This window comes from Dermacentor variabilis, chromosome 8, assembly GCF_050947875.1.
Source record: "Dermacentor variabilis isolate Ectoservices chromosome 8, ASM5094787v1, whole genome shotgun sequence".
Classification (NCBI taxonomy): Eukaryota; Metazoa; Arthropoda; class Arachnida; order Ixodida; family Ixodidae; genus Dermacentor; species Dermacentor variabilis.
This window is the reverse complement of record NC_134575.1, coordinates 129,726,519-129,750,408: the sequence shown is the minus strand read 5'-3', so window position 1 is coordinate 129,750,408 and position 23,890 is coordinate 129,726,519. Positions and strand designations below refer to the sequence as shown.

Below are 23,890 nucleotides of genomic sequence, written 5' to 3'. Positions count from 1 at the left end.
GGCTGCTTCGGGAGCGCCGAAGCGAGCTGAAAACTAGTTTAAATTCCCTCGTACGCTGCGGTCCTCATTTAGTGGCGAAGTTTTCCCGCTTCGAGTGTCTCCTTTACAACGCTTGAAAGCACTACAATAGGTAGTGGCTGCCTTTGAAGGCGCGCAACATGGTAGGCTACTGCTCGGTGCCGCAGGGCCGGACGCACGTAACGGAGGCCGGTGTCAGTCTTATTCACACGTAGCTGCAGGACAAGAAGCTGCGTGAAGCTTGGCTCGCGAAACATAAAACCGGCAAACAGTCATCGGCTACAACTCGGGTATGCAGCAAGCACAGACGCGAGGAAGATTTCTGCTACGGCACCCGGTTTGCGATATTCTGAAAAAACGCGCACTGAGACGCTCGCCCGAGTCCACTGCCCGACTAATGTCATGACGGTTTGGTCTATGAACTTGTCGATGCTATAGATACTGGCAAGTTCAGTGGAGTGGAAAGGCAGCGGTAAGAAGCACATTTAAAAAAAGCATGGCATATGGTCATATTTGTGTTATGAATTAATGCACTGGATTACAAAAAAGGAGCAGCGGGAAATTGCACGCTGAGAACACCGATAAACATACAGTGCGACGCAACACGAGAAATAATATTGAAAGGTCAAAGAATTTAGAAGAAAAAAAAAGATTGAATCGTGGCGACGGCACATCACAGTCCCAGTAGGCGTCGAAGTTTCTACAATGAAATTATTTTTGAACAGCTCTGATAGCGCCCACGCAACAATGGTTGCTTGTATACTATAAAATGCTCATATTCTGCGGCCTGAAGCTCATGGCACGGTGCGAAAATGCGCGCGCGGGGAAAGCGAAACAGTGCGCGGACAAGCATGCAGACGCGCAGTCGGACGCTGCGAATCTGCGCGATCGCTGCGTTGAGGCTTCCTTCTATTATGCTCTATTTAGTTATACTAACACTATAAGAACATATTTCACATAGTTTGCTCTTAGCGTTTACCTACCTTTCACGCAAGAAGCCGGTTCGGGAGACTCCATCGCGGCGACCGCGCGCAGTGACGTTCACTGTACGTATTCGGTAAAGAGATAGCGTCTGTAAACGATTGTGTGGGTTCAGTTTGCCCAAGATTATTATTTAGAGAGTAAAAAAACTTCTCTCGTTTCGAAAGTACTTACAGAAATGTCCGGGAGAGCTCGCGCGTGGTGTTTTCAGTGAGCTCTGACAGCAAAACCTATGAGGAGCGCGCCGCGTGATCCCTCATACTACGCCAGCGAGGCGCTTCCGATAGATGGCGACTCCGTAACTCCTCGCCGCCAATAGTTTCGAGTGGGCCGAATTACCGGCTCCGCGCTTGCTAGGAGGTGAGGCGCTCCGCGTGGAAAATGCTGCGGTGGCGCTGCGGTCGAAGTGGATTGGGTTGCGCCGGAGCAGACGAAGCGTCAGGAATGTTCTCGAGCAGCTAGCGGCGGCGGTTTTCTTTGCGTAGCTCGTTCTTTTGTGATCACTGTTTTATCCTGCAGTTACCATCAAAGTGTGTGGCATGCCTAATCGAAGGCATCGTCACTGCTACGCACCGGGATGTCGCACCGGCTACGCGGGCGTCCCAGCCGAGAAGAAGCTGTCGTTGTTCAGCGTCCCGAAAGATGCGGTTCGAAGGAAAGCCTGGGAGCGGAACCTCCATCGCGCTGACAAGCCTCTGGATGAGAACTGCGCAGTTTGTGAGCTGCACTTTGAAGAACGGTACATACTTCGTGACTACGTGCACGTAGTGGCCGGCAAAGAAGTGAGAATCGCACGCGGAGTGCCCGCGCTCACACCGGAAGCAGTGCCCACGCTTTTGCCCAATACGCCGAAGTATTTGAGCTCAAAGGCACCCCCGAAACGTGCACCACGCAAGCGTGGCACGTCTACCGTGCTCGAAAGCCCGGGCTGCAAAAGGAAGAAAGCCTGCACGAGTGTACCTACGGCCGTGCACGACTGTGGAAACTGCGACGACGAGTCGGCAGTGGAGTGCACGCAATGGCCAGCTCTTGACTCAAACAATCTGAGGGACCTGAAGACCCCTTCAGCGTACTGGTCAGTGCATAATTTTTCCGACTACGAAGGCACTGTTTATGCACTGTCAAGCTTGGAAGCAAGTTCTGGCACGGTGACCTCTGAAAGGGCTGTTCTGTTCAGCCTGAGTGCGACCGAGATTACGTACAGAACATTCCTCAAGCGAAAACTCGTTGCTGAAGGTGCTGCGAAGACTGTGCTCGAAGCAGAGCGAGTCATTTCTGAAGCCTCCGATTTTCTTGCATGTCCTGGTGCGCACTCTACCTCTGCTATTTTAGAGAAAGATCTCACTGCAAAACTTCTGGAAAAAATAACAGTCATTCATGGGGCCTTCCACAGCAAGACATGCACAGGGATGACAACAACCAAAGGTAAATTTGTGAAGCGAAGTGACAGATGCCGAGTAGTACACTATTTCATGTGCAGTAAACTGTGAAGGTCACGCCCTGTGCTACTGAGGGCAAGATTAGGTTAAAAGCCTAATCACGATGATTAAGATGCGCGCTACATGTGGTAGCAACAGTCCAGAAATTAAGCAACAAGCGTATTTTGCAATTTGTGTTGCTTTGTATCGCTGACCGAGGCATATGCAATGCAAAAGTGCTGTGATAAGAATTGGAATAGGAGTTTTGTTAATATTACTAAAATATATCAAATTACCCAGGTGTGTTTGCTCAAGCATGCGAACAAAACCTTTTATTGTTCATAAAGCCCTTTCACGCTATAGAGCACTTGCATAAGTAGAATGATAAGTGATGACAAATTTCTCAAGTATTTTGCAATGAGCTTTGGTAGTAGCTTCACTACTTTTGACATTCATTCTTATTTCAAACAATATTGCTCTCCTTACATAATTGTGACTAACTGGTGTGTGACATGAGGGCTTAACAAAATACCTAATTGCTTTTCAGGAGTCCCATGCCTTTCATGCCGTTATCTGCGCAAGACCCTGCTGACACGGATGTCTCGGCTCAGAAACCGTCGTCACAAGCAAATCACGACAGTGGGCCAAAAGCTCAGGTCTATGTTGCAGAAGCACAGGCGCCTCTCCAAGAGACTAATAAGCCTGAAGGGACAAATCGAGAGCATGAAGGCACGAAATTCTGCAATAAAAGAAGAGACTTTGGCGGAAAGCATTGCTATGTTGCCCAAAAAACAACAGGAAAGCGTGCGGCACTGCTTTGATGCCTGCAAAAGAAAGAGTACAAGGGGCACGAACTTTACTAAAGAATGGGTGCTTGAGTGCATTTTAATGAAAATGAGGAGCCCGAAACTCTATAGGCACATCAGGAAGCACAACATTCTTGTACTTCCAAGTAACACCACTTTGAAGAAGTACACTGCAGCATACAAAAGTGGCTTTGGATTCAACAAGAAGGTGATGGAAATCCTCAAACAAAAAACAAGTAAAATGGACAGCTTCAGTCGTCATGGGGGCCTTCTGATTGATGAAATGAAGTTGTCAGAGCACCTATCAATGGAAAAGTGTGCAAAGTTGCGTGGATTTGTTGATCTCGGCCCATTCACACCTCCCGAAGATGCAGGGCTTCCATGCGACCATGGAATGGTTGTCATGTTTGTCCCGTTCACTGGGCGGTTTTCGCAGATAATAGGAACATTTGCAGCGAATGGAAATGTCAAGGAAAACCTGCTATGCAAAATACTTATTAAAGCCGTGATTTTGGCTGAGCAAGCGGGACTCTTTGTAGATTTCGTGACCTGTGACGGTGCCTCATGGGATCGGAAAATGTGGACACTAATGGGCATTAAGGCATCTGCCAGCAAGATTACGTGCGGAGTGAAACATCCTGTTGACGCAAAAAGGAACCTGTATTTCCTTTCAGACTTCCCGCATCTACTGAAATGCCTTCGAAACTCACTGCTGAAAGGTGGCTTTAATACGCCAGACGGACGAGTAAGATTCTATCTGTTTTGAGTGTTCCAGCATAGTTATCCTGTAAAGTGACTAACAATGTGCTTCTTTTTTATGATGCAGGTTTCAACATATTTTGTTAAAGAAGCGTTCAACTATGACAAAGATAATGTGACGCTGAAGGCGATGCCAGGGCTGACTTTAAGCCATCTGGACCCAAACAATTTTGAAAAAATCCGGGTCACCCTCGCGTACGTTCCAGCTCTTCGGTGACCGCGTGTTGCGTGGCTTGCATCATTATAAGGACAGACTTGAATCAAGTTATGGAAAAGGAGCCATAGATGCTACGGAAAAATTCTTCAGGTAACGTGTTTTGTACTCTCAATCTGTGCATGTGATAAGGCAGCATGTGCGACAAAAAGTTGTCTTCAGTTGTTGTTGATGTTGATGTTGATGTTGAGTTTAATGGCGCATAAGCAACTAAGGCCATCATGCACCAACAGCAAGGTATAATGTAGGGAAAAGCTGGGTAACCTCAAAAGGTCCTTTTCTGATAGAGGACCCCGAGGATTCCAACAAATTAAATAAACACCTCAGCGTTCTTCTCAGACATGAGAAGGTGGATGAGGTGTGTCACTAGATGTGAAAGAGAACAGGGTCAAGCTTTACAATTTTTCGAGAAAACCGGTTTCTTTTAAAAAGCTAAATACATGAATTGTGCCAACCAGTGCATCTTCGCTTAAAATCAATGAAGGATGAAAAGGAATGCGTTCGCTGTAAAATGGCGTAAAATATTTTTTTCTCAATGTCTCAAGTCGTCTGCAGGAGAGTAAAATGTGGGTTACTGTAAGTTCGTCTCCGCATTTGTCACAAACAGGCTTGTCTTTTTTTGTCAGCAAGTAATTATGGGTGAGGTGTGTGTGTCCAATGCAGAGTCGACATAAGACAACTTCAATAAAACGTTCTTGGTGTGAACATGACTTCCACTCTTCAATGATGGGTTTTACAAGGCGTAGCTTATTATTCGTTTGGTTGTTCCATGCGGACTGCCATTTTTCTTTCAGTTTATGGCACACTAATTTCATGCAATCTCTGTAAGGAATTCTTATGTTTTTGATTTGCTTATTTCGAGCTTTCGCTGCACTCTCGTCTGCTTTCTCATTTCCACAGATTCCTACGTGGCTCGGCACCCAACAAAATTTGATGTTTTGTCCCCGCCTCGCGGCTTCTGTTATGTTGTGTAGGATGTCACCGATTATTGGCAGAACTGCATTCCTAGGCTGAAGTGCTGTAAGCATACTTAGTGAGTCTGTATAAATGATGCTGTTTTCAATGTTTTCATGTAATATTCTTTCCACAGCCATGGAAATTGCATGACTCTCTGCAGTGAGAATTGATGCACATTGCGGCAGCCGTACTATTTCTTCCCAGCTATTCTGTATCACAGCACATCCCACGTAGTGTGCAGCTTTGGAACCATCGGTGTAAAATGCTGTGTATTCCACATATTTTTCTTTTAGTGCTAAATATTCTTGTAATATATGTTCCTGCGGCGTTAGTTTTTTCTGAAAACGTGTTAATGATAAGTCACAAACAGAAGGCAAGCAATACCATGGTGGCAGTGGATCAGGTTTCTGGGCAATATTAGGCAGTGTGTCCGTTACATGTAACTCTTGTAATTTCTCTTCAAAACGGAGAAGGAGTGGTCTGATAGCCTGGGGTTTGTTTGTGAATAATATTCTAGATGGGCATTTGTTAACTATTGGGTAACATATATGTTTTGGCAAGGAACGGATTTTTAGAACATACGAGCATGTCAGCATGCTTCTTCTGTCGGCAAGTGGGGGTTCGTTAGTTTCTACATACAAACTGGTTATGGGCGACGTCCTGTAGGCACCAGTTGACAAGCGTAAACCTAAATTGTGTACTGGGTCCAATCGTTTCAAATATGATGATCTGGCAGAGCCATACACTATACACCCATAGTCTAAGGAGGAGCGTATGACGGAGCGGTATATTTGTAGAAGGCATGCCCTATCAGAGCCCCAGCGTTTCCGTGAAAGGACTTTAAGTATGTTGAGTGCTCTAGAGGCCTTGTTTTTCACCGTGTTTATGTGAGGTAGGAATGTTAGCTTTTTGTCAAATGTAATGCCAAGAAATTTGTGCTCGTTTTTCACTGGGAGTTCGGTTTCATTAAGGTGTAGGGTGGGATCAGCCTGTAAACCTCGTTTCAGTGAGAACATAACGGCCACTGTTTTCTGTGGAGAAAACTGGAACCCATTTTTATCTGCCCATGTTGCTAGTTTGTTTATAGTTAACTGTACTTGCCTCTCGCATGTTGATACGCTTGATGATGTGCAAGCTATCTGGAGATCATCAACGTAAACTGAATACATAATGGATTTCGGAATTATTTGTGCTAGGGAATTCATTTTTACAATAAAGAGTGTAGTGCTTAAGATACACCCTTGTGGTACCCCATTTTCCTGACTGAACTTCCTTGAGAGAGTTGAACCGAGGCGCACATGGAAGGAACGGTTGGACAAAAAGTCACGCAGGCAGTTTAACATCCTGCCGCGAATGCCCAGATCTACTAGGTCGCGGAGAATGCCATACCTCCAGGTAGTATCATAAGCCTTGTCTAGATCAAAAAAGACGGCAAGGCAGTGTTGTCTGTGGATGAATGCCTCTCGAATTGTGTTTTCAAGTCGAATAAGGTGATCAGTTGTAGAGCACGTTTTTTTAAAACCACACTGATGGATGTCGAGTAGTTCACGGGAGTCTAGAATAAACATCAATCTAATATTCAAAATGCTTTCGAAAGATTTCGCCAGACAGCTGGTAAGGGCTATTGGCCTATAACTACCGGGAGATGTCGGTGGCTTTCCGGTTTTCAAAAAGGGTACAATAATAGCTTTTTTCCAGGCCTCCGGTATTTTCCCTTGTAACAGTATCTTGTTAAAAAAATTCAGAAGTGCATTTATAGCGGATTCGGAGAGATGTGCCAGCATTTCATAATGAATTTCATCGGGCCCTGGCGCAGTTTGTTTCCCTGCAGACAGTACTCTAGTGATTTCTTGATGAGTGATTAAACTATTATACGGCTCATTTGTGCTGCCACTAATCGGAAGCCTTTGCTTTTCAGCCGCGTTCTTATATTTTAAAAATGACTGAGTGTAGTGTGAAGAACTAGAGACTGCAGCGAAATGTTCTCCTAATATGTTGGCCTGTTCTTCTATACTTGTTTGGATGCCGGGGGTTGTCAGGAGAGGAATTGTAAATGGGGAGTAGCTACCATGGAGCTTACGTACCTGCTCCCACATGTTTTTTGATGTGACTGTGCTATTTATTGATGAAACGTATGCTTGCCATGACGCCTTTTCGGCATTACGGCGGACGTATCGTGCTTTAGCTCGTGCCTTTTTAAAGATTAGGAGGTTTTCCTGAGTGGGATATCGGCGAAGGACACCCCAGGCTTTATTTTGTTTTCGCTTTGCTTCTTTGCATTCCCGAGTCCACCACACCTTGTGTTTTTGTCTCACCACTCCTGAAGTCTGGGGGATAGCTAAACGGGCAGCGGCTAAAATACAGGTTGTGAGTTGTTCATTGAGATCATCGACACTAAGGTCTTCAGAAAAGACTTCATCTAGATTGGCTTTTTCTCTAAACAGTGTCCAGTCAGCTGCTTGGAGCTTCCATCGTCGTGGTTTGTGTGGAATGATTGCAGGTGAGGATGGAAGAGTGATTTTAACTGGTAGATGATCGCTTCCGTATAGGTTATCTATGACGTCCCATTTAAAATCGTTAAAAATACAAGGTGAACTAAAAGATAAATCGATACAGCTCATGTTTCCTGAGCTTGGGGAGCAGTATGTTGATTTGCCAGAATTCAACAAACAAACATTATTGCTTAAAATAAAATCTTCTATAATTTGTCCTCTTACGTCTGTTTTCTCGCTTCCCCAAAAACTGGAATGCGCATTAAAATCCCCAACTACCAGATAGGGTTCTGGTAATTGTTGGAAAAGGTCCTCGAACTCATGGAGGGTTATTTTTAGGTGTGGTTCTAAATACACAGAGCACACCGTAATCGTTTTGTATGAGAGCAAAGTGGCTGCCACAGCTTCAAATTTGGTTTTTATTTTGACTTCACGAGCTGCAATGCCACTTTGTACAATGATGGCTACCCCTCCTGAGAGCCTGTTTGCTTGCTCTCGGTCACGGCGAAAGACTTTGTATTTTTTTAGTACATTTGTATGCTGAGGACCTAAGTTCGTTTCCTGTAGGCACATTGCTACAGGAGAGAAAGAATTTATGATCTCTTTTATATCACTAAAATTATTTAGGAGTCCTCTGCAATTCCAGTGTATTAGGAACGCCATATTGATTTATGTGTGTGGGTTCGGGATACGTTTAATTGGTTTTCGCCCCGTGATTCGGGGGTTTTCTTTATACGCAGTATCCAAGGAGTTCCGCCGTCCCTGTGACGTTGACGGCACGGAACCACCCTGGCTCGTCTCCATTACCTCATCAGAGGCGCTGGAGGGTCGTGCAGACTGCACGTCGGCACTTTTTTCAGACCTCTCCTCGTGGGTAGAGGCCTTGAGGCTTGCCAACTCGAGGGACGGCATAGCCTGCTTTGCGGCTGGTGGAGCAGCGTGAGCTGCTCCCACCGGGGGCGAGGATGGCTCCGTCCCAGCCTCACTATGTGTGGTCTGGGCAGGTGCCGGAGGCCGGTGTGGTGGATCGCCCTGTCGCACCACATCGGCGAAGTTCATGTTCGGTTTCAGTGAAAACGTGTTTTTAACTAGGATGCGGTTTCTAGCCTCTTTGAATGAAATGTTCTCAATTGTTTTCAATGTAATGATTTCTTTTTCTCTCTTCCATGAGGGACAAGATCTGGAGTATGCAGCATGCTCTCCTTCACAGTTCGCGCAGCGAGGTGCTGCTTCGCATATTTCAGAAGCATGGTCTTTGGATGCGCATTTCGCGCAGGTTTTGCGACCACGGCAACTCTGGGAGCCATGGCCAAATCTCTGACAGTTGAAGCAACGTCGAGGGTTCGGTATGTATGGGCGAACTGCAACTTTCGTATACCCAACTTCAATTGTCTCTGGAAGTGTGCAGCAAGTGAAAGTCAAAATTAGATGCTTGGTAGGTAACTCTTTGTTGTCTTTTCTTATTTTAATTCTCTGAACGTTGCTGACATTTTGTTCGGAAAGCCCATTTAGCATTTCTTCTTCGGAGAGATCCAAAAAGTCAATTTCAGAAATCACCCCACGCACTGTGTTCAGCGATCTGTGGGTTGAAATTAAGACGGGGATGTCTTCAAACGACACGATATTAGCAAGTTTGCACACTTGAGCTTTGCTTTGGATTTCTAGCAGTAAGTCACCGCTAGCGAGCTTTGTTACTTTATAGTTGGTGCCTATGGCTTCTTTCAGACATCTGGCTACTGTGAACGGGGATATTTTTCTGGCCGGTTTTTCTGGCTTTTCACTGTGTATCACGTGATACTTAGGGAAGATTTCTTTGGTTTTTTGAAAAAAATCAGCTGTGACATCGGTCCGCCCTCTTTTGTGAGGGCGATCTGGTTTGGAGAGAGGAGGTGCCATGGGAAAAATATATTATTCGGCCGCGGTGCCAGCCACCCACCATGGAGCCCTACAAGGGGACGGGAGAGGAACTTGTAAGCAAGTCCTCTCCACGCCAGCTGTACAGCGCAACTATAACCAAATATGGCTGAACTCAGGACAGCTCGCCACACAAGGTTAACCCTAGCCACCAAGGAAAAAAGGGAAAACGCAAGAAGAGATGAGGAGATAGGAGAGTTGTGAGAAAGGAGATAGGAAAGTGAAAGATATAGGGGAGGACAGGAAAAGGCGACTGCCGATTTCCCCCGGACGGGTCAGGCCGGAGGTGCCGTCTACGTGAAGCAGAGGCCAAAGGAGTGTGTTGCCGCCGCTGGGGGGCCGTAAAGGTCCAAGCACCCGGCATTGACTCAACTCCCAGGATCCCCTTTTCCCCGGACACGGCTAAGCCGCACACGACTACACGCGGGAGGGTCCAACCCTCGTGTGCTCGGGTCCGTGGTGTCGCAACACACCAAACGCCTGCTTACGCAGACGCCCCTGCGGGGTGTCTTCAGTTGTGAAAATAGTATTGCTCTAACCTGTAGTGACAGCAGATCTTTATTTTTTTCAGAATGATCAACGAACTGATCAAAACAATGACATCGCGCTACAAGTCTGAAGCTCTCTGGCCAAACTCAAGAGGTGCTGCTGCGTTGGCGGCTTTCCTGGAATACATCACTAAGTGGGAGGAGTGCACCGTCAACGGGGTTGGCTTCATCAGCAAGACAACGGCTGTCGGCTTTAGAGTGACATTGTCTGGAGTGTTGCGACTTTTGGAGTATTTAACCAAAGAAGTTGGATTTAAGTACTTAATGACGGCCAAGTTAAGCCAGGATCCAGTTGAAAACTTGTTCGGGGTTGTACGGCAGTCATCAGGGTGTAATGACCATCCTAAACCTGAGCAGTTCTTGATAACTGTTAACTGCCTCAGCTTTTACAGCCTGGCCAGACCTGTTGATGGTGCCAGTGTTGAGCCACTAGTCCTCACAGCGCTACTTGACACAGGAAACACAGACCTGTCAAATTCCACAACCTTGGAAGACACAATTGACAGCTATATTTCAAGGGGGTACCTTGATTCCCTAGAGGATGCTGCCAGCCAGAAAGGCAACGGTGTTCCCAGTGAGCACAAAAGTCTAGTTCAAAAAAGAAGTGACTCGCGCCTTATCTACCACATGGCAGGATATGTCGCCAGGAAATTTGTGAAAAAAACTGGATGTGATGCATGTCGCACTCTTTTGCTTGTGAGCAATGCAGAGGGGAGGTCAGACCTGCACTCTGGTTTTACCAGCTTCGCTGACACAGGTGGACTGCTGTATCCATCTAAAGAGCTCTTTGAGTTCATTAACTACTTAGAGAGTGCCTTTACGGGCTGCTTCAGCATGAATCAATTACATGCTGACAGCATTCTGGATGTGCTGTCACTGCTCAGGACCAGAACAAAAACAAGTGGATGCACAGTCCATGAAGGCGAAGTAAAGTGCAAGGTTGTGAAGTTTTATATTGTAACACGGCTCCACTTCCTGATTAAGGGCCTAAACAAATGAAATGATGAAAGGCGTCAAAGGATGAAGCACCTAAAAGTGCGCAGGTGTCAGTGACACTGACAAGCAGTACTGCTGGTTGCTTTCGCGAAATAAATGTTGACATATTTTGCATTTGAGTTGCACTTGCCATCAGTGGTTTATAATATACATCATTCCTGTCCAATTATTGGCATGTTTCACGGCCTTTTATTGCCATAACCAAAAATGTATTCATCCTTGTGCAACACCAAGAAAATATTTTGCTTGTACAACAGAACTTTGGTCAGTGATAGCCTGCCTACTCACAACGAAAAGGTTCAGAGAGAAGTAAACTGAGCGCTGAGTGGTGTTCGAATCCCAGTCTTGCACTCAGCTGTTGCGATTTGCGTACGCGGGGGCCCTTGAGCGCTCCGACTTTGTAACATTTCTCGACTCTGCGATTCCAGACTTTCATTTGGAATCGCGCCCGAACGTATTCCTGCGCTTTATTTTTGTGCGCGTCCATGCATTCCGCGTAAATCTATTTCGTTCTCGCGCTGACAGCATGCTTTCGCGATTCTACTGCCTAATACACATCGTCTGGTTAAGGACTTTTTTTTATTACCTTTGCATGACGACGGATATTTCATCAGTATTCGAAGAACAAAAGTTATGGTAGACTCCGTGTAAGCTGCCAGGCCAGACATACACGCGAACTTGTGGAGTGCGCGGCAGTTGCAACTCGCCTGACGCGCACACGGAGGGGACGGTCAAGCGACTACAAGCGTTCCGAAACACCTCGGGGCCTATCTTGTGCCGTACTGCGCCAATGACCCCTGTTTGAATAAAAAGAATCAACCCGTACAGCCAAGACGCCGCAGAAGGGGCCGCAGCGCACAGCTTGCGCCGCGTCTGCCGGCGCGCCCAGCCAATCCACTTCGATCACAGCGCCCTCTATTCTCTCGACAGCCAGCGCCTCGCTTTGAGCGCCTCGTTCGTCTCACTCAGATGTTCTAGTACACTCTAGTTGAAACCATAGAGTTTCCTAGAAAAATTACTAGAGGGAACTCTGGCGCTGCAGTCGTTGTCCTACCTTGGGAATGATGGGAAGTACATGGATTTGTCTGATCTTCGTGCTTGTGGATTCAAACGTTCTTGTGGCTTTGTATATTACGGTATATAAATCTTATTGTCGTATATTTCCGCGCAATCTATATTCTTCGAAGTGCAGAAGACGCCGGGAACGCGTACAATTGCTATTACTTGCAACGATTGAGCTTGTCCATGTGGCTAAATCGAAACGCGCCAAGCGTCTCAAGGCACTGGCATGCCCGCGATAAATTCATAAGGGCGTTTCATTCGCTCGTCGATACATGCGTCCGTGGCTTAATGGTTTCAATATCAGGCTTCTGTGTTAGAGTCCCTGTGTTCGAATACTGTCGTCGGGCAATTTTAATGATGTTTATTTAATTATTTATTGTGCAATATACTGTTGAATATGACGAGTTTACAAAGTCACAAAGCCGTTTGAAGCCAAAAAGACGAAGTTTAGGCAAATCCATGTACTTCCCATAATTCCCATGCTGGGACAACCGCTCCCATTGCAGCTCATGTAGAGACTAGCGCCACAGTTCCCTCTAGTAATTTTCGTAGGAAACTCTATGGTTGAAACCACAACAAACGCAGCCATTTTGCAACGCCATGGATCGGATTGGATCGCCTAACTGAGCTTCTTCGCTAGTTTTGCAAACAACTTTTGCAAATAGTTAAACAAACACATTGTACAGCATGTAGCGCAGAAAATAATTGGAGAAACAAATTTTTTTTAGAGTTGGCGAGGTAAAAAGTTCAAGAGTCATGTGATCAATCGTCGAAACGGAAGTGAACCGACAGCATGGAAAGTGCCGTGTGAGCGCTGCCATCACCGTTCCGTTCCCACTGCCGTTACAGCGTTCAACTACCGTTTGCGTTAACGGCCGTTGCAAGTGCCCGTGTAACAGGGGTAATGACGTTCCAAACAGGAAAGGGCCAGGACTAGCCCAGCTCTTGGCGAAGGGGGTGGACGACTTGCGTGAGCTATCCCCTCAGGTGCAGATTGTGGTGTGCACGGTGCCGGAGGTGCCTGTGCGTGACAGTCATGTGCAAGAGCTGTAGTGGCTGCTAATGAGGCAATATGGAAAATGAGCCGAGAGAAAGGCTTCGAGGTTGTCAAAGTAAACAGGGAAGTGAGAAGTTGTGGTGGTTTTAAGCGAGACGGGATCCACTTCAATTACAGGCTAGCACGAGAAGTGGGCTGGCGACTTGGTGGTCGCGCCGTTGCTTTTTTAGGGGGCCCGCGGGCGCTCAGGAGGTCAGAGTAGATAGTAATGAAGAAGGTCCCCTAGGGGAACATCAGAAGAGCATCGCCGTCGATAACAGAAAAAGGAGGAAAACAAGAAAAAGAGCTCGCCATGCAATAGGCTACATAAACATGCAGAGCGGCAGAAGAAAGGAAAAGTGGGCAGAGATTGAGGAGCGGTTACACAAAACAAATAGGGGTGTATGTGGTTACAGAAACGAACCTTAGAGACTCGGAAGAGCCGCCAGTTATTGAGAATTATGTTTGGGAAGGGTGCAACAGAACTAAGTCGGAAAGAAAGGGAAGGGGAGTCTGAACGCTCATCCATCAGGGAGCCAAATGGAAAAGAGTAAATTCACAATGTCAAGAGCATCTTTGGTTATCAGGTACAATGAGTGGGAAAGAAACTTGGCTGGGCGTTACGTATTTGTGGACCGGAAAAAATTGCACAGAGAAGAATAAAGAGTTAGTGGAATGCATAAGCGCTGATATTAAGGGTTTCGGGAATGGTGCTGAGATTGTCCTATTAGGTGACATGCATGCCCACATACAGGATTTAGATGGCTATACCGACAATAACGGGAACTCAATGCTGGAACTTTGTGAGCAACATAACCTCGTGATCGTGAATACAGGGCCGAAATGTGAAGGACAGATCACGTGGGAAGTTGGAAACCGGCAACCGACCATTGATTACTGTCTGATGACAGAAGGAATTCATGATAAGTTGAGAGAAATGGTCATCGATGAGGAAGGGTTTAACAGCATAGGGAGTGACCATAAACGCATCATTTTGAAAATGGTATATGTAGTTGTGAAAGAGAGCAAGGAGAGCAAAATGGCCAGTCCAAATTTGAACGCTGAACAAATAGCAAATACAGTCACTAGAGTTGAGGAAGAACTTGGCAAATGGCCAAGTAAAGAGTGGGAATATGGTGAGCTTCTAAGTGTAATAACGACAGAAATACGGAAAAAGAAACAACATGTTCGTTGGAAAGGAAAAAAAAACCGAAAAGCTGGTGGAACAAGGAGATACGAGAAGCGATTGCCGAACGACAGATAGCCTCTCGAGAGCACAGGCAGGCAAAGAAGGCGCAGTTGCCACAGGATGAAGTAACCAGTAAATGGGAAATATACCGGGAGAAAAAGTCTATGGTTCAAATACTGGTGCAAGCAAAATTAAAACGTGAAAGTGAACGTTGGTTGTCAGAAATACGCGAGAAAAAGAAGGCCGCACCTAGAATATTTTCGAATCACATAAAATTATTAGGCAGGAAGTCAACAACAATACAACAACATATCCTAGACGAAGATGAAAACAGACTGGAAGGATAAGCGGCAATAAATTACATCCGAAAAGCAACAGCCGAATCTTTCCAAGGCAATGGCGAGGTTGTACTTGATGGAAAGAAGAGCATGAAAGAGACCCAAGTGAAAAAGGAGCTGGTGCTGACAAATTTAAACATGAAGAAAGCGGAAGAGAAAATTCCTGAGCGCACAGCCACAGGGCTAGACGAGGTTCCCGTTAGGCTGATAAGTGAACTGGGACCAAAAAGTAAGGAAGCTGTGGTGAAAGCAGTGGAAAAAACTTTAACAGATAGACGAATACCAGACAGTTGGCGACAAAGTAGAATGAATTTAATTTATAAAGGTAAGGGGGAGAAAGACAGAATTCACTCGTATAGACCGTTGACCATTACATCGGTAATATACAGGCTAGCAATGCAGGCAATCAAACTAAAGCTTCAGGCATGGGCAGAGAATAATGGCATTTTGGGAGAGCTTCAGAATGGCTTTAGAATAGGTAGGCGTTTGGATGATAACTTGTTTGTCCTTACTCAGTGTATTGAAATATCAAAAGCAGAAAGCAGACCGTTCTATGTGGCCTTTTTGGACATTACAGGAGCCTACGACAATGTAGACCGCAGCATTTTGTGGGATATTGTGGAAGGGGAAGGCTGAGGTAACGATTGTCTACAGCTTTTGAGAGAGATTTACCTAGAGAATACCATTTGCGTTGAATGGGAAGGGATGAGGAGCGCGGAGAAAGTTCATATCAACAAGGGACTGAGGCAGGGGTGCCCTGTATCCCCGCTGCTGTTTATGATGTACATGGTGAGGATGGAGAGGGCGCTAGAAGGAAGTAATATCGGGTTTAATCTCTCATACAAACAGGCGGGTACAGTAATAGAGCAGCAACTCCCAGGTTTATTTTATGCGGACGACATTGTGTTGCTAGCTATCAAGCAAAGTGATTTGCAACGTCTGGTTAATATCTGTGGGCAGGAAGGCAACAATTTAGGTTTGAAATTTAGTGTTAGAAAATGAGGTGTTATGGTATTCAATGAAAACAGTGAACAGACAGTGGAGATACAGGGCCAAGAAATACCTCGGGTAACAGAATATAAATACCTTGGTATATGGATAAACGAAGGCAATGGATATATGGAAACAGAGGAAAAAACCATAACAGTAAAGGGGAAGAGAAATGCAGCCATAATGAAGCACGGAGCGCTATGGGGATACAATAGGTACGAGGTCCTCCGAGGTATGTGGAAAGGTGTAATGGTTCCAGGACTTACTTTTGGAAATGCGGTTGTTTGCTACAAATCAGGGGTACAATCAGGACTCGACGGGAACCAAAGGTCAGTGGGTCGACTCACATTGGGCGCTCACGGGAATACTACAAATGAAGCTGTGCAGGGTGATATGGGCTGGACTAGTTTTGAAGTGAGGGAAGCTCGCAGTAAAATTGAGTATGAAGAACGGCTGAGGAATATGGAAGAAAGTAAATAGGCTGGGAGAGTGTTCAGGAATCTGTACAGGAAATACATTGATTCACAGTGGAGGAAAAGAACTAGGAAGCTTACCAGCAAATATGCGGCCTGTAGGGTGGACAACACAGCAACAAAGAAGGTGAAGCGGAAAGTCAGAAAGGCTGAATTAATCTCATGGGTGGCGGCAATGGAAAAGAAACCTGCCATGAGTAACTACTTAAGAGGAAAAAAACGAAATCAGAAAGAAACCATTTATGATAACTCAGAGAAAAGCTCATTACTTTTCGAAACGAGATCGGGATGCCTTAGAACACGCACCTATAAAGCGAGATATAAGAAGGAAGAAGAAGCATGTGTTTGCTGCGGTAAAGCTAGGGAAACTACGGAGCATGTTTTATTAGAATGTGAAGACGTCTACCCAGCGGTCGATTTAGGCACCACTGGCCTCCTTGAAGCCCTTGGGTTCAGAGGGAGCAGTGGTAAAGCAAAGATGTCCGCAATAGACATTAGTAAGAGGCGACTGGAGGATTGGTGGAAGTAGGGAAACGACAGAAGACGGAGACGTACAAAAGCACAGTTCGCAATAGATCAGAAAATTTGGGCGTGGTAGTTGACAGTGTTTTTTTTTCTTTTTTCATTGTTTAACCTAGGTAGGATATTAGGCAGTATAGTAGCAAGAGCGTGGTGGCGCAACCCACCGCACCGTTCCAAAGGGGACGCTCACAATATCCATCCCATCCGGAAACGGGGCTTTGCACAGTATGGCCGCAGGTGTTCTGTGGCTTTACTGGGTTTCTGGCTGCTGCGCCTCGATCGTGCTCCCGCCAGTTTGGTTGCCGTGTGGAAAACGTAGCGCCTAATTATATAAATATATGTAGCGCTGAATGATATTGAGTTAAGGCACACTCTGAACTGACTTTTAAGGGCATCCCGAGCGGTTTTTCGTTTATTACACCGCCGTTACCCCGAGTTGTGCCGCCGCGCTCCAGCTGTTGCATTTCGAGTAGGGCTACTGACCGAGTGCAGTTTCCAGGTGGCACGATGACCTCGACTGGAATAAACGCACACGACACCAAAGATTGAGTAAGCCTGAAAATATTTTATTTGCATTTTACAAGTACAATAAAAGCACACGTCTACGCATCCACACAAACGCGGTTACATACAAGAACATAGTCAAGAAATGGCTCATTAATAAGGGTAGCACAAACGCACAAGAAGGAAGACCTAGGCTACAAAACGTACGGTCGGCTGCTAAGTATAATAATTTCCCTGTCACCGCGTGTCACTTTTATACAGCATCTTTACAGCACTACCAGGCCGGGTAGTTTGGCGGAAAGAACGCAACAGCTTACGGCCGTCAGCTGCCTCTTCTTTACGGGTGTCATAATTATCCTAATCTCCGCATCAACGTCGTGCAAGTCCGCATACAGGTATACCAGACAACACCAAATGGCCTAAGGACGTCCGAAGCAAGTACTGAAGTCCCAAGTCCAAAAAAGGAAGTAATATGGATGTCCCATGGACTTAAGCGAACGGATGTCCAATAAACGTCCCAGAATAGCACATGAATGGGCACCTGCATGCAATATGCAATATATATATATATATTATTGTCGCATTATTGCCGTTATGTCGCTGTGTTTACCGTTTGGTTGGAATGTCGCGTCCGTAACTTTTCTGTCATTGTTTTTCGTTATTACTGTTTAACACTCTGATCTTATTAATTACACGACTTCACTGAAAACAATCTGTGTGATTTATTCCTTCTTATTAAATTATGTTTCTTATGTTTCTTCTTTTCCCTAGTGAATCGTGAACTAAATAATGTTTTTTTTCATCTCAGTTGTACTTGCGGTTGCAGGTTGTAAACAGATACGGTTTATAGATTTCTTGTATTCTATGTATTTTCTATTTACTGCCCCCCCTTACTCGATGCCTCACTTTGAGGCCTGTAAGGTATTTTTACATAAATAAATATATTGTAGTGGGTAATATAATCTTACGGCATTTCGTCTTACGGTACGGCGCACCGCGAGAACTGCTCAGTGACCGAGGCCGTGTCTGCTTGTCCGAAGTTATTAATGAGCTACTCGCCGCGTGCCGCACTATTCACCGCACCACTACGGCGTATCACCCACAGACTAACGGTCTAACGGAACGATTCAACCGCACTCTTGGGGACATGCTTACCATGTACGTTGCGTCTGAGCATTCCAACTGGGACGATGTCCTCCCTTTTGTGACGTAAGCATACAATACCGCCGTTCAGGCTACCACAGGCTTCTCACCATTTTCCCTTCTTTATGGACGTGAACCATCCACTACCCTCGACACCGTACTACCATATCACCCGGATGCCTCTGAATTCACCCCTCTTTCCGAAGTTGCTCGCCATGCTGAAGAGTGCCGCCAACTGGCTCGCTCGTTCACGTCGGATACCCAAGGAATCCACAAAGATTGCCACGACAACGATCAGCCCACACAGTCCTTCGCCGTAGACTCTCACGTCTGGCTTCGGCTGCCCTTCCAAGCTCCAGGCCTTAGCCAAAAGCTTGCTCCGAAATATCAAGGTCCGCACCGGATCATCGCGTGTACTTCGCCTGTGAATTATGTGGTCGAACCGGTGACGCTATCTTCGGACAAACGCCGCCGTGGCCGCGAGACCGTTCACGTCAGCCGCCTGAAGCCGTACCACGACCTCCCTATCGTATTACCTTAGATCGCCAGGATGGCTCCTCTTCGCCGCGGGGGAAGTTGTAGTGGGTAATATGCATGTGGCACAGTGCAGACTGCCACCGCTGCGGCGCGAGACCTGAGCCCGGGCTGTTGATGCGAAGCGCTAGGACTCGTGATCTAGAGCTACCTGCGATCCCTCGAACGAGCGACAATAAACCCCATTCAATATATATATATATATATATATATATATATATATATATATATATATATATATATATATATATATATATATATATATATATATAGTCAGATCAATACGTATGCTTCTATGGTGTTGAGCTGCTGAGCACGAGGTCGCGGGATCGAATCCCGGCCACGGCGGCCGCATTTCGATGGAGGCGAAATGCGAAAACGCCCGTGTACTTAGATTTAGGTGCACGTTAAAGAACCCCAGGTGGTCGAAATTTCCGGAGTCCTCCACTACGGCGTGCCTCATAATTAGAAAGTGGTTTTGGCACGTAAAACCCCATAATTTAATTTAATTTTAATACGTATGCTTATATTTCACGAGTATTTTATGTGCCATCCCAGTACACGTACGCGCTCAAATTAAACTTGCGTAACCCTGCACACATAATACGCATTACGGAGGCGAGAACACAAAATGTCGCTTATTTACTGTAATTTTGCATATGAATTGTGCCGTTCGCGCGTTAATTAGCAAGCGCAATACGTACGTGCGTGAACAACATCGCGCGATAGGCTACGTTGGTCGTTAGTCCCACATTTATATATGCATCAACCTAGCTTGCGCACTAAACTGGTTCAACTCCGATGGCGCATGAATGTAGTTCAACGTAGATTATTGGGGATTGAAACCATCGATCCGTGCGACAGACCTGCCTACATGCTTCCAAATTCTCGGAGAAGCGGCGAGCAGTTTCGGTTTCAGTTCTTTTTGAATATATATTTTACTCCATAAGTAATTCTAAATAGGCAGCAAAAACACAATAAAACAAGAACTTTATTATTAGTACTTAAAATACCGAATAGCTTTTTTTACTTTTGATTTTATTATATGTTTATTATATACGGCATGGCGGCTATGGCGGCTGTGCCTTCTCTGTTGCCATGGTTTCGCATTTTCTCCCGTGGGCTCCGATGGGCTCCGTGTTCGCATAGCACGCATAAAACCTCTGCATCTACGCGCCACCGCCGCTTTCTTAAGTAGCGACAACCTTTGTTGTGCGACGCCTTTTCCCCTCACACCAAATCCGGTTCCGGTATTTCCGGTTCCGGCATTCCCGGTTTAAAAATTTCCGGTTCCGGCGTTTCCGCTTCCTGTAGTTGCGCTGCGGGAATTTCTGCTTTGACTGCTGTTAGACGATGGTGAGACGCCCCCGCGTGCTTAGCAGAGCTGTGGCAGTCACCACAAGAAGAATGCAAAGGGGACAAGCTGTTGTATTCCGCTGAAGTAGTAGTTCGCGGTCGCTGTTGTCCAAATGCACGAATAACGGCAGTGGTCTCCAAGCGCCCAGGCACTACATTCCACTGTACGTTGTCGCTTGTGCCACAACCCGTCGCAGGTTGACGCGAAGCAGCGAACACGTGCACATCGCTGGTTACAGTAGGCGGTGGTTCTTGGATGGAATCGCATTCGTAGTTTCAACCGCAGCTCGTGCAATTAAAGCCTCTCCAGCGGCGCGAAAGTAAACAACGCTAAAAAACAAAGTGTCACTTCCACTCGGAACAGGAAGCTGCAGCTACGTAAGTTCCGCTTGACGCCGGAAGCTAAGGGGGTGAGTGGGGGAGGGGCGTGGAGGAGGAGGGCAGGTTGGCGGTACTTAACCTGGTCGGCGGAAACGTGTATGGAGGGGCTTTAAGCACGCATAGGTCCTAGTAGTGCGGTATACCCACATGAAAATGGGCTCTGAATTTCTAGCTGGAAATGGTCTTTCCAGTCAGGTTTCCAACTGGAATCAGCCCTTCCAGCTAGAAATTTTCCAGAGCCAGCTGGAAATGGCACTTTCCAGCTTGAAGTGGAATCCACCTCAGCTGGTTTTTCAGCTAGAAGCAGCACTGCCAGCTGGAAGTTTTCCAGCTTCAGCTGGAAACAACTGGATACAGCATTTTTTAGCTGGAAACAGCGCTTCAAACTGGAAACAACTGGATGGAGCATTTTCCAGCCGGAAGTAGAATCTATCGACTGGAAAGTGGAGCTTCCCACTTGCATTAAGACATCTTTTGTATCTGCAACATGCCCATATTTAGCCCTAGGTGGTGTTTGTATCAGAACGAAGAGCTTTTACTCTTGCAGCAATATATATATATATATATATATATATATATATATATATATATATATATATATATATATATATATATATATATATTCGTTTGTGTTGACAACAATCATAATTGCATGAACTGCATGGAAACGCTCGACACTCCGGGTACCTTTGATCGCGATCGGGATTGATTGCAATCTAAAGTGTCCTGTGGGATCGAGTTGCCAAAAAAAATATTTCCAGGAAAAACTGCCTCTTTTATTGAACCTTACTTGTAGTAGACAAAAGCGACGCGCTCTTGGTCGACACTGTGTTATCTTGATACATTGCCGACGTCGTCTAGCGAGGAGCTTGCCCGATTCGTCATGATGAGCCGTTGCGCAAACGGCTAGTGTTTACAGCATAGCAATTCCTTCCCTAACAAAAAAGAGCCTTAACATGTGGCACCTCCAGCAGTTCAGGCTGCAATGACCGCTGCTCCAATTTTTTCCTTTCTGCACGTCTTTCTGCACGACGCCGCTACAATCGCCGCCATATTTGTTGAGTAGTTAGGAGCTTTAGTCTCGTATCTTGTCTTGATGTACTCTTTTGACAGTAATAATAAAATGATAGCGTGTTATTGCAATATCAGTATTTTTTAGAAAAGCTCGGGTTTTTATTCACAGCAAACAGCAGCATTATAAATGCAGGCCGAATATAAAAAATGTGACGACGCCACAGGGGCCCTAGTTTCGTACAGCACATGGCCACGGCGAGGCAATTTTATGAGACAACGAGAGTCTCTCGGGTGTGCGTGTGATCAAGTTTTTGTGAGGAACCTGCATGATCTTGCACATGAAGTAATTATTTTGGGACAGTTTCTTCTCTGGACGGCGTTACAAGTACAGGAAAGCGGGTATCAACGGTTGTTATTGCTGTACTTTGTGGTGTTGTGATTCACCAGTGCGGATCGAAGAGCACCGTTTTCTCCAGCCCTGATTCTACAATTTGGAGGTAATTATTTCACTTGCTTATGTTTTGAGCGTAAGTTAATGTTTATTTTTATCCTGAATGTTGGCACGCTTGAGCATGATATCATAGGTCCCTGCTGTACGTGATGTTCGTATACAGGTTGATCATTTTTATGTTTTACGGAATCTGTAGAAATGGCCTGTGGCAGATATCATAATTCTTGTCGCTGAGCGGAATTATTCGAAGAGGTGGACATTATTAGCATGCGAAATCGAAAGACATCTTTAAGTAATTAGCAAAAATTGATAAATTAACTTATTACCTTGCTGCACATATTGCAATGTACGAATTGTGTAGCCTGTGTGTTTGCAAGATGGATCCAATTTAAATGAATTTCCAGAATTACATCAGTTTCGATATATTATTTTCTAAAGTGTGAGACGAAATAAATGGACGTTCCAATTACTTTTGTGCTCCAATACATAAAACAGCGTTTTGTTAAAAAAGTAAGTAGACCAACAGCGCACTTTTACGGCGAGTTTGATGACACACATTTCCAACTGGTGTCATTCTGGAAAGTAAGTCCAAGTGGATACGCCTGGCAATCTCAATGGCTACAATTCGTAGATAGCGATATGTGCCGTAATGTAATAAATTAGGAAGTTCATTATTGAATTTTTAAAAATTAGTTCAATATGTGTTCCGATTTTTCGTGCAAGTAATCTCCTCCTCTGAAGGATCCAGCTCAAGGACTAGAATTACAGTATCTTCAACAGGCGATTTGTTAAAAATTGCATAAAACTTAAAATTATCACGCAGCATATGTGAAGTGCTTGCCAGTTTGCGTAAGCCCCTTTTGTCTCCAATAGCCCACTTGAATATAGTGCCATGCAGTGTTTGTGCCCAATGTTGCACACACGTACGTCTATTAAATACTAGTGCGTATATGTCAATCTGCCCAACGCAATAGAAGCACATTTATGGCGTGCTTTCACTGCAAGTGCGTGCTCGCAGACACGTTGCCTCGAATGGCAGGCATTTGAATTGGTGCAAAACAACGATAACATAAAAAGACTGGCCCTCAAGCTCCTGTGTTATTCAGCAGAAAAATGCTTCTTGGGAGGCTGTTGAGTTACATCACACGCCTAGTTCAAAATACAAATGAGCTCAATTGAATTCTATTTGCACTAAAGCCACAGTCAATGGCGTTAAACAATTTAGCAATCATTGCATAGCTTCTGCAGCTCAAGTTGAGAGCCTCTTGAGAGCTCAGGTTGCGGCCTTGCGCCACATAAACTGTAGAAGGGGCTGTGATGAAGGTAAACTGTGGTACTGTCCAAAGGCTGTTGATACAATCCACATGATTTTGGTAAAGGTCACTGTTTACTAGAACTGAGTGGATTAAAGTGATGATTGTTTTAAAGTTCACTCACTATGTCTAAATATTTCTTTCAGATGGTGTACAAGGAGATGTGCAAGTGTATTCCACATCTTCAGGGAGATGCAAGATGTGCTTCCGCAATCCTTGCTGCAAGTGTTCAAATAAATGGTTGCAAGTTTCAGCACCGTGCTCTTTTGGCTGCATGTATTTTCACCGAACCAGTTGGTCCAGTGGCCAGTCACATTAGGAACTAACTGTTACTTGCGACAGCAGGCTAAGATCCATGCGAGTTCTGGCCAATTTGTATCCTGCTTCATGCGAGCTTACACCCTGGTATTTCACCTGAGCATGGCTCAACACCATGGCGACCGGTGCTGTGTGCCAGCCCGATCTGTGGGTCTATAGACCC

The 23,890-nt window shown here is 45.5% G+C and overlaps 1 protein-coding gene and 2 long non-coding RNA genes across 3 annotated transcripts in view; 2 read left to right on the top strand and 1 right to left on the bottom strand.

Annotated features, from left to right (window-relative positions):
- LOC142590587 (uncharacterized) overlaps positions 1-23,890 on the bottom strand; it is a 284,368-nt gene that overhangs the window by 17,677 nt on the left and 242,801 nt on the right. The window lies entirely within an intron of this gene.
- Positions 1,443-4,199, top strand: LOC142590782 (uncharacterized). Its single transcript, XM_075703200.1, has 3 exons — positions 1,443-2,424; positions 2,965-3,968; positions 4,050-4,199. Exons 1-3 carry the CDS (start codon positions 1,539-1,541, stop codon positions 4,197-4,199), a joined length of 2,040 nt encoding a protein of 679 aa, XP_075559315.1. The 5' UTR covers positions 1,443-1,538.
- Positions 21,896-23,662, top strand: LOC142591276 (uncharacterized). The gene is made up of 2 exons (XR_012830429.1): positions 21,896-22,142; positions 23,556-23,662. It is a non-coding gene; the product is annotated as an uncharacterized LOC142591276 (long non-coding RNA).